At 43.5% G+C, this 16,621-nt stretch overlaps 1 protein-coding gene across 1 annotated transcript in view; it reads right to left on the bottom strand.

Annotated features, from left to right (window-relative positions):
- Positions 1–7,337: 7,337 nt before the first annotated feature.
- The window catches only part of LOC119414414 (2-lysophosphatidate phosphatase PLPPR4), a 76,247-nt gene continuing 66,963 nt past the window's right edge, over positions 7,338–16,621 (bottom strand). The window contains exon 11 of the mRNA XM_037681505.1: positions 7,338–8,715. Within this exon, the coding sequence (XP_037537433.1) occupies positions 7,823–8,715 (893 nt within the window). The 3' untranslated portion in view covers positions 7,338–7,822. The remainder of the gene's footprint in view (positions 8,716–16,621) is intronic.

Here is a 16,621-nt window from a genome sequence, read left to right as displayed (position 1 = left end):
GGCTGATCCTGGTGAGCAGAAGGAGCAATTTTATCCACCACCAAACACAATGATGGAGTGAGGAGGTGGCCAATGGTGACCTAGGCCACCTTAGATTCAGCCACCCCAACCATTAGAGGACACTATACTTAAGCAATATAAAAATTAGAAAACATGTTTCCTCAAATGATAGGGGATACATAGTAGTGGCCATATGGAATTTTGAAGTGACAACCCAATTTTTTGAAGAGACCTTATGTGCACCTGGATGCAACTGCAGCGTCAACCTTGTCTCATAAAAAAAAAAACTTGCAATATTACATGATATTACAGAAACGTTATTAATGAAGTTTGACCAAAACAGTCAACTACAGCATTTGTCAACATAATATGATCTTAGCCTATAACTTTGGCATGAAAGGCAGCGGGTGATATTTGAATTATTATTATTTTTTATCTGGTTGGTCTTCTTTTTATAGAGCTTTTATAGTTCTAGTCAGAGGATGCAGGACCAGAAACACTTCTCTTAATAAAATTCACATTACAGAAAGTTAATACAACTCAGAAACAATATCGATAGACATTTTATATTTACATAAATTGAACTTTGTACCTTTTAAAACACGATTACAATAAAATATGAGAACTATACAATAAATAATACTGCAAACCTTTAGCATAGACATTTCACTCAGTAAGAATAATCACAACCAATAATCCTGTTGGCCACAAAGTTTCTGACAAATAAATAAAACACTGGCAAATATAAAATAATAATAAAAAAGGACAACATAAAATATATATTTTTTACTTTAAAATCCAAATTCTGTTCATTTATTAAAACACTGGATGTACCTAAATGTGCAACTTTCTTCCGTTAGTGGCTTCTTTCCTTCATCCTGTCCTCGGGAAACAAGAATTGCTAGCAAAACATAGTATAGTCCAGTAAGTATCTGTTGTATGAGTACTGGGCTTTATGTTTTGCTACCCAAAATTTCTTTCATTGTATTATTCTTCGGAATATTTTTTTCTCAGGCAATCTGAATTTAAACTGGAAAGTTTAAAGCAGCATTAGTTTTATTGAAATCTAAATGTTTTGGGATATTCTAAAATAATTCTTGAGTTGCATGATGATGCCTTTCTATTTTTTTTTTTTTTACATCAAATACACTTCTGTTTCCTCCAAACAGCTTTTTTTTCACAGCAGTACAAAAGTAATGCATTAAACTCAATCAATAGGCACCACAACAATGGGCCTTAAGTGATTCTTAAATCCATCCATCCACTTCCTGTATCTGCATAATCCTGCTCAGGGTCTTTAGGAGGGGTTCACCATGGACAGGTCATCATCACCGTCCTTCTCATTATTCACGTTCGTCGTTTCTTGTTGAGCAATCAGTCTTCACATGAAAACTCTCCATGCCATGTCCAGGGTTTGTCTTTGGCCCCAAAATACAAGGTGTTCCAGCTTAATACAAACTCAACATATCTTACATTCAACTGTTTCCTTAAAAATAAAAATGAAAAAGTTTCCTATAAGAAAATTCAAAATATTTGAATGTTTAGTTGTCTTAACTTGTAATAAAACCATCCCAGCAGACGTGTTCTAGAAGCATCATAAGAAGATCAATGTTCAGGCCCTGCAACTACAAATACAATAAGCAAACTCAAATCTAACAGAAACTCTAGATTGAAACAAAGCTGAAGTTAGAAATGTTCATTGTTGTCTGATTGGCTGTGCTTCTTGGGTTTGACACCATCTAAACTTCAACAGGTCCAGTTTTGTGCTAACACAGAATATCTCTGTGACTTCTCCAGAACCGTGAGACTCATTTTAAATGGCACTTGAGCAGAAAGTTAAATAAGTACGAAAACACATATCATGTTTTTTGCCTGTCACTGGCAGTTTACACATTTGATAAGGTAAACATCAATATATATAAATATATATATATGTATATATACAGATACTTAGTGAATATAGACACTCATGCAAAACAAGTGAAGCAAAAGAAGAGTAAATACACACTAACTGTGTGTAGCACCTTTCTAACCTTGCCCAGGGATTTACAATGCGTTCCTCATTCACACTCTATACATAGCACTTTAATATCTCACTCACACACTAAAAAACATATTGGGAGCAGTAGGGGGTGGGGGTTGTCTTGCCCAAGGACACTTAGTGGTCTTTTCATTGAAACTAGTTCCAGTGCTAACACAGATCCAGAGGTCAATTGGCACCAGCTCCGTCTGTTTCCAGTGTAAGCTCTGCCACTGGAACTAAAAGCAACTCTTGGCTAAGTAAAATGTTAAATGGACTGTATTTAAATACAGTTTCTATCTTATCAAAACACTCAAAGATCTTTACACTACAATCTGTGCCTCATTTACCCATTCATAGAGCACTCTACTAGATCAAAGACTAATCAGTGTTTCATCTCATTCATATACTGATGGGACATACATCGGAGGCAATGAGGGGTTCAGTGTCTTGCCCAGGGACACTTCAACATGTGATGACTGCTGGTGGAATCAAACCCCCCAACTCTTGGAGAACGACCACTCTAACCGCTCTGCCACAGCTGCCCATAAGCCAGAGCAAAGCAGTGCTTTAAAATGGAGAGGGACGTAGGATCATGGAGACTGACAACCAATGCTGTGAGTGCCGTGTTTGACAAGCGGTATGCCAATGTCACTCATCGCTGCCGGTTTTAAATAGTAAATGTATGTCATTTTTGAAATTAGTGTTTTTCTAGACTGTAATTGAACAGGGAATGCAAACAAACCTTAATGTTTTTGGTGCAAGATATACAAGTTGGTAGGTGTATGAGAACAGAGGTTGTTTGCTTGTTTTTTTCTTGTCCGAGGCAGCACAGAGTGACAGATCCTGCCAAGTGGAAGAAGCAACGTTATCCATGACCAGGTGCAATGGAGGAGCCAGGGGGTGGCCAATGGTGGCCTTGGCCACCATTGAGCAATCTTTGGGCACCCCAATAATTTTAGGAAACTAGACTCTTAAGCAATATAAAAACTAGAAAGCATAGCTTCCTCAAATGATCAGCGTGGCCTTTTTACATATATAAATGGTGGCAGCCATTTTGGATTTTGATGTGGCAACCCAATTTTTGAAAGGACCCTTTCTTACGCCTAGATGCAGCTTTGCACCAAATTGAAAGTCAGTACCTCACTTTTTAAGCTATCATGCTCACAACATGAAGAAACAGATGGATGGGGAGGCAAAGGGCATTTCCAGTTCCCCTCTTCAGTCCACAACTGGGGACAACAAGCGATGCTGTCGTGTACACAAATGCCTGAAATGCTGCATAAAAATTGTTATTTTGTGTGTATTTTGTGTCCATAACAAACACCATGTTCAAGCATAAGGGTGTCCATATGTGCTCTTGGCACCAGGACACCCTAGGCCACAGTTCGATGATCAACTTTGTTGTCATCTCAGCTGATCTGCGGCCACATGTCTTGGACACTCGAGTGAAGAGAGGGGCGGATCTGTCCACTGACCACTACCTGGTGGTGAGCTGGCTCTGATGGTGGGGGAGGATGCTGGTCAGACCTGGCAGGCCCAAACGTATTGTGAGGGTTTGTTGGAAACATCTGGCAGAGTCTTCTGTGAAACGGAGCTTTAACTCCCACCTCCGGGAGAACTTCGAACATATTCCAGGGGAGGTGGGGGACATTGAGTCCTAGTGGTCCATGTTCCATGCCTCTATTGTTGAGGCAGCTTACCGGAGCTGTGGCCGCAAGGTTGTCGGTGCCTGTCGCAGCGGCAACCCTCGAACCCGGTGGTGGACACCATCGGTGAGGGATGCTGTCAGGCTGAAGAAGGAGTCCTATCGGGCTTTTTTGGCCTGTGGGGTCCCGGAAGCAGCTGATAGGTACCAGCAGTCCAAGCGACATGAGGCTCGGGTGGTCGCTGAGGCAAAACCTGGGGCATGGGAGGAGTTCAGAGAGGCCATGTAGAATGACTTTCACACGGCTTCGAGACAATTCTGGTCCACCATCTGGCATCGCGGGAGGGAGAAAGCGGTACACCACCAACACTGTTTATAGTGGGGGTGATGTGCTGCTGACCTCAACTCGGGATGTCGTGGGTCGGTGGGCAGAATACTTTGAAGACCTTCTCAATCTCACTGACACATCTTCCACTGAGGAAGCAGAGCCTGGGGACGCTGGGTCGGGCTCTCCAAGCTCTGGTGCTGAAGTCACCGAGGTGGGTAAAAAGCTCCTCGGTGGCAGGGCCCCAGGGGTGGATGAGATTCGCCCGGAGTTCCTTAAGGCTCTGGATGTTGTAGGGTTGTGTTGGCTTACATGACTCTGCAATATTGAGTGAACATTGGGGGAAGTTACCCTGGATTGGCAGACTGGGGTGGAGGTACCCCTATTCAAAAAGGGGGGCCGTAGAGTGTGTTCCAACTACAGGGGGATCCCACTATTAAGCCTCTCTGGTAAGGTCTATTCGGGGGTTCTGGAGAGGAGGGTCCATCGGATAGTCGAACCTCAGATTCAGGAGGAGCAGTGCGGTTTTTGTCCTGGTCATGGAACACTGGACCAGTGCTACACTCTCAGCAGGGTCCTGGAGGGTGCGTGGGAGTTTGCTCAACTATTCTACATGTGCTTTGTGGACATGGAGAAGGCATTTGACCGCATCCCTCGGGGAACCCTGTGGGGGGTACTCTGGGAGTATGGGGTACCAGGCCCTTCGATACGGGCTGTTAGGTCCCTGTATGACCAGTGTCAGCGCTTGGTCCGCATTGCCGGCAGTAAGTCGGGCTCATTCCCGGTGAGAGTTGGACTCCGCCAAGGTTGCCCTTTGTCACAGATTCTGTTAATAACTTTTATGGACAGAATTTTTAGTAGCAGACAAGGTATTGAGGGGATCTGTTTTGGTGTCCTTAGGATCGCGTCTCTGCTTTTTGCAGATGATGTGGTCCTATTGGCTTCATCAGGTCGTGATCTATAGCTTTCGCTGGAGTGGTTCGCAGCCGAGTGTGACACAGCCGGGATGAAAATCAGTTCTTCCAAATCCGAGGCCATGGTCTTGAGCCGGAAAAGGGTAGAGTGCCCTCTCCGGGTCAGGGAGGAGGTCCTGCCCCAAGTGGAGGAGTTCAAGTATCTTGGGGTCTTGTTCACAAATGAGGAAAAAATGGAGCGAGAGAGTGATAGAGGGATAGGTGCGGCATCTGCAGTGAAGCGGGTGCTGTACAGGTCTGTCGTGGTGAAGAGAGAGCTGAGTCAAAAGGCGAAGCTATCAATTTACCAATCGATCTACGTTCCTACCCTCATCTATGGTCATGAGCTTTGAATCGTGACCGAAAGAACAAGATCTCGGATACAAGCGGCCAAAATGAGTTTTCTCCGCAGGGTGTCTGGGCTCTCCCTTAGAGATAGGGTGAGAAGCTCGGTCATCCGGGAGGGACTCAGAGTAGAGCTGCTACTTCTCCATATCGAGAGGAGCCAGTTGAGGTGGCTCGGGCATCTGGTTAGGACCCCTCCTGGACGCCTCCCTGGTGACGTGTTCCAGACATGTCCCAACGGGAGAAGACCCAGAGGAAGACCCAAGACATGATGGAGGGATCATGCTTCTCAGCTGGCCTGGGAACGCCTCAGGATTGCCATAGAGGAGCTGGCCCAAGTGGCCGGGGAGAGGGAAGTCTGGACCTCCCTACTTAAGCTGCTACCCCCATGACCCAACCCCATATAAGCAGAAGAAAATGGATGGATGGATGGATGGATGAACACTGATTATTAATCTCACCACATGTTGATAGTTTTTGTTTGGAATGCTGTGATAACCTATTTGCAGCAGCATTCACAAATGTGCTCGGAGATCTGAAATGGATGTTCAAAAACAGCAGCTGTTTGTTACATGCGTTTATAAAATAGATGAAAGATTTTAGGACATTTGTTTGCAGGAATTAATACACAAACCTTGTTGCTCTGTCACCCACAGAAACTTAGAATACAGCTAGCAAAGGAGCAATTGTTTACTGGAAGAGACGTATAATGTGACCTAATGATGCAGTGCCAAGATGGCTCTCTTGCTGTGGAAACCCAAACAGGTTTCTAACTTGAAGCAGTTAGGAATCCGCTCTAGCACCAGTCCTGGTTTAGCACTGGAACCGTCAGAGGAAAAAAACCCTATAAGACACATTGGAGGGACTGAGGATGGAATCACTGATCTTCCACCTGGGAAATAACCCCACTGACCCCCAAGACGTCCCCATTAAAGTGGTGTTTGATTTAATGTATAATGGAGCATGTTAAATTCTGAATATAATGTTCTAGCGGACAAAAAAGTTAAAAATGAATCCCACTGTTTTAAAAAATACAATTCTCTTTATATGCTTCAAAAACTATTTGTAACTATCAATTATTTTAAATAAAAAAATGTGAAGTTGTAACATTCTGATTATTTCATTAGGCATTTTGAAGCCTCTGTACGGACAGCAGGGCAATGCTAAAGAATCCAAACATTATTTTTCATGAAATTAGACATAAGTTGTGAGATTTTCACTTTGCTTTCAGTACATTCAATATTTATATACTTTATATTTGAAAAAATTCATAGTTTTACAGTAAAAATTATCTTTATGTTTTAGTTCTTCAAAGTAAACACAACTAAATTTGAAAGTACAGTGTGTATTACAAGTTTTTTATAAAATTATTGTAGTATATTGTATAAACTCTGCAGAGAGACTAACTGAAGACTGCAAGTGTTCACTTATTTTTGCTGAAATTAACATTCCTCTTAAATGTTAATGTTTTATTTCTGTCTTATGCTCTGCTGAATAAATATTAGCATGATATTCTATCATTTTAAGATATATTAACATCATTATTAATCCCTTTAAACCTTTTTACTTGTGAAATATGTATTTTCAAAGATTTTTTAAAATTCTTTCCCAATCAACAGATAAAATTAGGCTGGTTAAAAATATATTTTGTCATATCTTTGGCATTCAGTGTGTTTCTAAATGTTTTTTTTTCATGTGCAATACATCCACTACACAATTACATTAATATACAGCACATGATAAAAATGTAGCATTTATAGGAAAAGGTGCATGTTTAACTTAATAATAATCACATTATATAATCCAAGCCAACACAACCACACTACAATCATCAACAATAAAAGGGGCTCTGCCAATAATAATTAAGACCATGGTTTTGATTTCCTGTTTCATTGCACTCACTTATGTACAAACACATCCCAAAAATGGGCTTTAAATGTAAAGTGTACATGTTGACATGTTTTCTGTGTTTAGCTACAGTATGAAACTGGGAGTACTGTATATTTATAAATGTATTGTTATTGCAGCCCTACCTGATCTGACAGCTGGATAAGATAACAGTCTTTAGGCTGAACGAATCCTTGCTGGAAAGGTTTGACCACTATCAAATAATTCCCTCTCTCTCTGTTTGTTGGTCGAGTGAAATGATCAATTGTTAAATTAGCCCATTTAGCCATTGTTTGTCATTTACAAAAATCTGTCCAATGTCTCCAGCAGTCTTGGATTTAAAAAATATGCAAATAATTACTAATAACACACTTTAAAAAAAAAGAAATAGACTCAAACTTACTTCTTACACAGAATGTCCTGACTCTTGGCCTTGGTTAATTGTGTCTGTACACTTCATGGTCTATTAACCAAAATGTATCTCAAGCCTGTTGTCTAACTGACCAACTGAACAGATGAGTGTGGAACCAAACCCTTTTAGACCTTAAACTAGAAGCAGACACTGCTTTGTAGATGGACTTTGTAGTTCTGGGCGTTGGCCCAAGCAACGTAACCAATGGTTTCCTTGATTGGACTTAACTCAGTCATTCTTTGTAGGCCAAGCCAAAATTAGGTGGTGGAGTGTGAGTCAGGATGGGGCGTGGTAAGGTAGGGGGAGGGGTTGGGCTTGGACGTGCAAATATACCTTGCATCTGCCTGTTTAGGAAACTGGGCTGGATGGGATTTTCTTGAAAATTTCGAAGGTTTTCGTGGAAACGGTTGCTGCTGTCATGGTCGAGACGGTTGGTGTCATCACAGGAACGGTGGTGGTTTTGGAGGTCGGGGGTAGGTCCTCGGTCTGGGACATTGTTACTGCTTTCCTTCCTCCTAAGAGTGGACTCACGACTAGACGAGGCGACTGACTGGGAGTCTGAGCCTCCATCAGTGCTGGCAGCTGATGCCTCCACTGGGGTGACCCTGATAGTAGTGATAGCCTGAGGGTGGGGATGGAAAGGTGGAGCAAAGTTGGCAGGAGGAGGGATTGTCATGTTGGAGTTGGTAGAGCAGGGATTGAAATTAGGATGAACATTATTAAAGTTTGGATTACTGTGATTGTTGGGATTAAAACTAGAATGTTGGAAATTATTAGGATTATTTGGATGTAGGGGGTGCAAAGGGTACACAACTCGTGGATAGTTGGTGTATGCAACTCCTCCTCCACATGCATCCCCACCACATTCACTTTCTGATTCAGTTCCTGTCACGCTCCTCCTTCCATCCATGGAGCTACTGTCCCTCAGCGAATCACAGCTGTCTGTGTGTCTGTTCAGGTCATTCAGGACAAACGTAGACTGACGCAGTGATGCTCGCTGTTCTGGTGGTTTCCATCGCCACGAGCCACTTCCATCAGTACTAGGAGGCTTTACCACCGGTTTGTTTTGTCTGGACTCTGGGTGGGCATCTACACGAACTATACTGCCAGTTCTTTCCAGACCTCCTAAACAAAAACAGAAAAAAATATTCTTATCTTTGTGTTTGTTAGGAATTATACAGCCGAGTAAGTCAACTGAAATGTAAAAATGTTCCAAATGAAAATGATAAAAACATTTTAACCATATTATTCTTACAATAAATCTATGGTAAGTAATAATATTAATCTTGGTGTGCCAATAAATTAAACAACACAATACAATACAATACAATACAATACAATACAATACAATACAATACAATACAATACAATACAATACAATACAATAAAACTAACTAATAAAACTAATCTTGGTGTGCCAAGATGGCCGCACTCTCAGGAGCAGCAGCTTCACTGGCTCCCGGTGCGATCCCAGCTTTTAGAAGTTTTGAAATCGACACCGAGCATGACTCCGCACGTTTTATGCATGTGAATTATAGCTGAACCGAACTGATGAGAATTAGAGAGGATTTACCATGGAATACAGCAGTGATCAGCAATGATCTCAAATCTATGCTTGAAAGAATGCAGATCTTACAGTCATCTGCCTGGAAGCTTCAGCAGGGACGCTCAAACGGGAAGAGGAGGCGCTGCTCCCAGCTGAAGAAGAGAGGTTGCAGGGCTAAGGTTGGCAAACTACAGGTACCCTTTCTCTTTCTGTCGAACGTCCGCTCTTTGGACAACAAAATGGAATTGCTTAATCTGAAAGAGCCTCAGAGGAGATGAGGAAATGTGCAGTGCTTTGTCTCACGGAATCATGGCTTAACAGCGACATGCCAGACTCAGTGTTCCAGCTGGACAACAAACTTTTTTTTTCAAGTGGACCACTGCAGCGAGCTAACGGGAAAGTCACGGGGAGGCGAAGTGTGCATCTACGTAAATAAAGGTTGGTGCAGAAACTGTACTCTGATAAACTGCTCTTGCTCCAAGGCTTTAGAGCAGCTAACAGTGAAATGTTGACCACATTATCTACCCCATGAGATCACAGCAGTGCTCATAACAGTTGTTTCCATAGCCCCGGATGCTAATATTATAGACGCTCGGCAAGAGCTGCATGATAATATTAGCTCGCAACCTTGAGGCATTTTTCGTGGTGGCTGGTGACTTTAATCACATAAATCTGTAAGACTCCCTGCCAAGATTTTATCAGCATGTTGCCATACCTCCACGAGAAAACAACACACTGGACCGTGTTTACACCAATGTACAAGATGCATACAAAGCCGCACCCTGCCCCCACCTAGGACTTTCTGACCATATCTCCATCTTCTTGGTCCCTGCTTACTTCCACCCACTGAGACGCTCCAGACCAATACAAAGAAAAGTTAAAAGTTGGGTGAAGAATAGTGACTTCATACTGAAAGACTGTTTTGCAAGCACAGACTGGCAGGTCTTCAGAGAAGCTGCTGTAAATGAAGAAGAGCTAGAGCTGGAGTGATACACATCCTCAGTCCTGGGGTACATAGCAAATGTACTGATGACATCACCACCGTCAGATATGTTAAGAGCTACCCGAACAGGAAGCCATTGTTGAATGCTGAGATTCACATCCTGCTGGTAGCCAGGGACATTGCCTTCAGGTCTGGCAACTCACAGGAGCTGAGAAGGACAAGGAAAGAGCTGGTAGCTAGTATTAAGAAAGCAAAGGTCACATATGCACAGAGGATCCAGGGTCAATTCACCTCACAAGACCCACGGAGCATGTGGATGGACATTAAGTGTATAACAGCTTATAAAGGCAGAGGTGCACAATGCCCTAGGGACTCATCACTGTCTGATACCCTCAACAAGTTCTACACATGCTTTGTAGACCTGAACAGACCACCCAGCACCAGACTCACCTCACCACTGGAAGAAGAGTTTCTCAACGTGACCTCAGCTGAAGTGAGGAGTACTTACAGGAGGATTAATCCTCACAAAGCAACTGGCCCAGACCACATCCATGGGGAAGTGATGAAAGACTGTGCCTATCAGCTCTGTGAGGTGCTGGCTGAGATCTTTAACTCAACACTCACCCTGGCAACAGTTCCCACCTGTCTGAAGTCCACCACCATCATCCCAGTCCCAAAGAGCTCTATAGTGACTGGTCTGAATCACTATTGGCCAGTAGCCCTCACCCCGATAGTTGCTAAATGCTTCAAAAGACTGGTCATGACCCACATCAAAACAACCATAAACATCAGCGAGGACCCTCACTAGTATGCATACCGTGACAATCGATCAACAGAAGATGCCATCTCCTCTGTGGTCCACATTGCTCTCACCCACCTGGAGCCGGAATCCTATGTCTGTACACTCTTTGGGGACTTCATGTCTGCTTTCAATACCATGATCCCCCAGACCCTGATGGACAAACTACTCACACTAGGACTAAGACCCTCCATTTGCAACTGGGTACTAGACTTCTTATCAAACAGAGCACAGCCTGTGAGGATCCATAACTTCTGCTCCTCCATCATAACACTCAGCACTGGCTCCCCTCAGGGATGTGTGTTAAGCCCTCTCCTGTTCACTCTGCTCACGTATGACTGCACCTACTCATCCAGGCTGTCATATTGAAAATTTTACAGATGATACAACAGTGACTGGGTGATTGGATGCATCATAAACAACAATGAGTCCAGCTACAGGAAGGAGGTGGAACACTTGGAGAGCTGGTGCAAGAAGAACAACCTTCAAATCAATGTGAAGAAGACAAAGGAGTTGGTCGTGGACTTCAGATGGAAAAAACAGCCCCCCCCCCCCCCCCCACACACACACACACACCCCAACCATAGGAGGATCTGAGAGCATCCTGAGCTCCAACATCAATGTGTAGCATGGAGGATGCACAGCTGCAGAAAGAAAAGCTTTGCAGAGAGTGGTCGCATAGGTGCAGTTTTGCCACTTCAACTTTGAACATGATCAAAAAAATGTGGATGCCAAAGTTTCTTTCAAAATAGTCACAGAGTCATTGAAGACATTTTCAACTCATCTCAAGAGTACTAGTACTGTATTTTGACCCCTGCACAGGAGCTCTCCTCTGACAGAAAACTTATGAGCCCACTTCTGTTGACAGTGCGAGGTGCCCAGCTTGTATAATGGGAGGCTGGACATTAAAGATGGCGATAAAGACTTGTACCGATTGGCAAGGCAGAGGGATCAGGCTGGAAAGGATATACAGCAGGTTAGGCTTGTTAAAGATAGGAATGGTAATGTTCTAAAAAGTGAAAAGAGTGTGACGGGAAGATGGAAGGAGTAATTTGAGCTAATGAATGAAGAGAATGAAAGAGAAAGAGAGTAGAGGTCATAGATACTGTGAGCCAGGGTGGGAAAGATTAGTGAGGGTGACATTTGGAAAGCTCTGAAAAGAATGAAGAAGGGGAAGGCAGTAGGACCTGATGACATACCAGTGGAGGTTTGGAAATGTCTTGGAGAGATGGCAGTGAGGTTTTGGCTCAAATTTTCAATGGTATATTTGAGGGTGAGAAAATGCCTGAGCAATGCAGAAGAAGTGTGCTGTGCCCATTTTTAAGAACAAGTATGATGTACAGAGTTGTAGAAACTACAGAGGAATTAAGTTGATGTGCCACACAATGAAGATCTTAGAATGAGTTTTGGAAGCAAGACAAACGAGATGTGACTGTGAGCAGCAGTATGGTTTCATGCCAAGAAAGGGCAACACAGATGCCATCTTTGCTTTGAGAATGCTGATGGAGAAGTACAGAGAGGGTCAGAAAGAACTCCACTGTGCAAGTGTCGAGGGAAGAGGTGTGGTATTGCATGAGGAAATCTGGAGTGGCAGAGAAGTATGTTAGACTGGTACAGGACCTGTATGAGGATAGCAGGACAGTGGTGAGATGTGATGTAGGAGTGACAGATAGCTTCAAGGTGGAGGTGGGCTTGCATCAAGGATCAGCTCTGAGTTCCTTCTTGTTTGCTCTGGTGATGGACCGTCTAACAGATGAGGTCAGGCAGGAATCCCCATGGACTATAATGTTTGCAGAGGACATTGTGATCTGTGGTGAAAACAGGGAACAGGTGGAAAATAACTTGGAAAGGTGGAGGTATGCACTTCAATGTAGAGGAATGAAAGGCATCCGTATTAAGACAGAGTGCATGTCTGTGAACGAGAGGAGGCTGGTGGAACAGCGAGCTACAAGAAGCAGAGGTCACAAAGTTGCAGGACTTCAAGTACATGGGGTCCATTGTCCAGGAAAATGGGGAGTGTTGTAAAGAGGTGAAAAAGAGAGTACATACAGGATGGAGTGGATGGAGAAAGGTTTCAGGAGTGATTTGTAGCAAAAGGGTGTCAGCAAATGTCAAAGGAAAAGTTTACAAGACAGTTGTGAGACCAGCTATGTCTGGAGACAGTGGCATTAACAAAAGCACATGAGACAGAACTGGATGTAGCAGAAATGAAGATGTTGAGGTTCTCCTTAGGAGTGACAAGGATGGATAAGATTAGGAATGAGATCATCAGAGATACAGCACAGGTTGAACAACTGGGAGATAAAGTTAGAGAGGCCAGACTGAGATGATTTTGACATGTCCAGAGGAGGGATAGTGGGTATATTGGTAGAAGGATGTTAGAAATGCAGCTGTGAGGAAAAAGACAAAGAGGAAGGCCAAAGAGAAGATATATGGATGCAGTTAGAGAGGACATGGAGGTAGTTGAAGTGAGGACAGAGGATGCAGAGGGCAGAGTGAGATGGAGGAGGATGACTCGCTGTGGTGACCCCTGAAGAGGGAAAAGCCGAAAGAAGAAGAAGATTAATATTGGATAAATTTCTATTGTTATTCTGATTACAGTAGTCCCTCACTATGTCACGGTTCGTTTATCGCGGAATCGCTCTACTGCGGTTTTTCAAAATAAGATTGGACATGACACACAATTGAATGATTGATGGAAGAGCTTCACGATTGGCATGGAATTTTTATTTCAAATGAATTATTTTAAATTATTTAGTGCCTGCTTCAAATTTGTGCAGCCCAGAGCTGCAGAAAAGCTTTCTCCTGCACCTTTGTGCAGCCCATACTGTAGGAAAGCTTTCTGCTGCAGCTGAACAGCTGATCAGCTGTTCTCCGTGTGGAGTGGTGATGTGGGTGTGGCCAAGAGTGCTTGCAGGTGGGAGGCAGGGAGCTGAAATCAAATCTTTTAGAGCGTTTAGGGTTTAGAAACACTGTTTAGAATATTGCAAGAGTGTGGGAAGGGTTTAAAATGGCTTATATATATATATATATGAATACTAAAATGACCTACTACTTACTACTTGTACTACTATTCCTACTTCATGGTTTTTCACTTATCACGGGGCTTCAGGGTAAAGATCCCCAACGATAAACGAGGGACTACTGTATTCTCATTTCTATTTATTCATGTAGCCTGATGAATTTAATCAATTACCTAAATTAAAACCTGAATGACTCTAATTCTCTGCTTTTAAACTCAGATTGTGAGAATCTGTAATTTTTTTTTTTGAGTTTTGTGTTATGTCTTTAGGTTTAGAAAATCTCATGTTTACTCTACTTTCTTGTATCTAAGTTCTCCCTAGTTTTTTTTGTTTTTCCTTGTAGTTCTGCTCCTGTCCAACTCACGTTTCCAGTTTGTCTTCTCACCAGGTGTTTGTTATTTCTGTTTGTTAGTATCGGCCTTTAATTTTTTTCTCCTCCTGTGTCTCCCTGAGGGGAGCATTAGGTGAACTATGTACTCCAGCTCAATTTTCTCTGTTCCATCCATGTCGCTCTATGTTCCATCCGTGTCTCCAGGTTTTATTAGAGTTTGGCCGCCTCATCTGCTGTTGTTGTTGTTTTACTTTATTTTAAGCATAATAAGTATAATTCCCATATGTTGTCATCATTGTACGTTCCCATACAATGACAAAATTAGTTCTCTGCATTTAACCCATCACACCTGGGATGCACCCTGGTGGAGCAGTTGGCAGCTATTGAGCACCCAGGGAGAAATAAGGGATTAGATATCATACTCAGAGACACCACGACATGTGGGAATGGCTGGGAGTCAAACTGCAACTTTTTGGTCACAGGTCGACTGCCCTACCTTTACCCCATCTCAATCCCTTAATTAATAAGACCCCTTAGTTAATAAAGCATTTTCTTCTTACCTAAGTTTTTTGAGTCCCGCTTGCACCCTAGATTTCAAGTGTGGCATACAAGGTCGATGTTGTGAATTTTGGACCCGAGTTTCTTAGGAACCAACTTTGAAGCCCTTTATTTCCTCTGGGAGTAATTTATTTGGCCTCCAGTTCTAATGTTGATGTGTAATGTCTCCTTGGAAGAGAGGCTGTCTGAACTTCCGGCGAGCTGATGGGCGTCAGCTCTCTCCGGCTTCTCCGCAGTCTTTTTTCATCAAACTAACCCATTTTTTCGAACCGGAATAAAGTTGGTGCCCCTTCCAACCAAATTCGGTGTTCATTGACTCAGAGAGCTGGACGGGACCGTCCAAAAATATATTTTGATCCAGGACCGGCCACTCACACCCCACCGGTAACTCTGAGCACACCCTGCTGGCCAGGTGACCCCTCGAGCTGGGGAGTTGTTGCACGAAGGTCCGATGTTTTCTCTCTCTCTCTCTGGACCTCAATGAACTTCTCATCTGGACTTTTGTGGTTCTACCTGGTTCCGACAAGAATCGCCGGTTGGTATTTAGCTGGTTTTCTGCTGGACTGGCCCTCGTGGTGTCTTCAATGGTGTGGGGGAAGTGTACCTGTGTCCCCCGAACTGGACCAGAACCGAACCGAGTTGGCTGTGGGGGACTTCGTCTTCAACAGAGCTGGTCTCAGCCTCAGTGAACAGCCCGTTACTTTTAACGAAGGACGGTCCACCTCCGTGGAGTCGCTGTGTTCACCTGGAGGAGTCGCTCCGATGCTTTGAAGCGCCACCGGAACTGGACCGAGCAGAAGCGGGCCAGGGACAACTTCAGCCTCTACGTCTCTCGAGCTGAGGAGCGCTAGAGCTGGACTGGAGCAGAAATAGACCGGACCAGTGACGACTTCAGCCTCAGCCTCTCCGGTCAGTCTCGTTTTTCACCGGGGGTGCCTCTCGTGCTGTTGGGTGCGGAGGTGTCGTGCAGAGAAGCAGAGGAGCAGCGTAGAGGAGCAGCGCTGCTTAGTGTTCAAGAATAGTTTGGAGTTTGCATCGGAGTTGTTGCAAGCCTCCATCCAAACTCACCTGGATATTAATTATTTTTATTCCGGATCACGCTGTTGTCCCCTGTTGGCCTGAAATGGGCTAGGATCATGCCTTTTACTTCAGGAGGATTTTCTGGCAGCTCGCTCTGCTATTTGCTGTGAATTATCCATTTCTGCCTGTTGGTTCTGGACTCAGCTTCTGTTTCCCATGGGAACATCCATCCATCTTCACAGGGGGGCCAGAGCCCCCCTCAGCCCAATTCAAACTGCAGTTGGGCCACCTCATCAGGTTTGTTTGCCCATTTGATTTGTGACGTTTTATGGTCTGAGACTTTTCTGCACCATTCATATTATTGCCATTATTTTCAGATCTCAGATTATCTGGTCACTGAATCTTGTTAATACACTGGGATCTGCCCATCACTGCAACTTTCACTGTTTTTGGGTTCTGAATGATCGCGTCTTCATTAATGCTTCTCATGGTTCGATTATGGGGGCTAATTGTCACACTGTCAACTCCTGTAATTACACATCAGTCACGAAAAACTCAAGAAAATGTCTGATAATAATGTTGTTACTGCTCTCAGGGATTCAGCCCAACCCTGGACCCCCCACTATTTATATGACACCAAATTACTTTAAAAACGTGTCAGGACTTCATTTTCTGCATGTAAACGCTCATAGCCTTCTGAGAAAACTTGATGCCTTGACAATTCTAGTAAGTTCTTCTGGGGCAGATGTAATTTTGATCTCTGAAACCTGGCTCAACAAATCTCTAATGAATAATGACCTGGCAATCAATG

The sequence above is a fragment of the Nematolebias whitei genome, chromosome 9 (genome assembly GCF_014905685.2).
Source record: "Nematolebias whitei isolate Nwh7 chromosome 9, NemWhi1, whole genome shotgun sequence".
Taxonomy (NCBI): Eukaryota; Metazoa; Chordata; class Actinopteri; order Cyprinodontiformes; family Rivulidae; genus Nematolebias; species Nematolebias whitei.
This window is presented reverse-complemented; position numbering and strand designations above follow the sequence as displayed.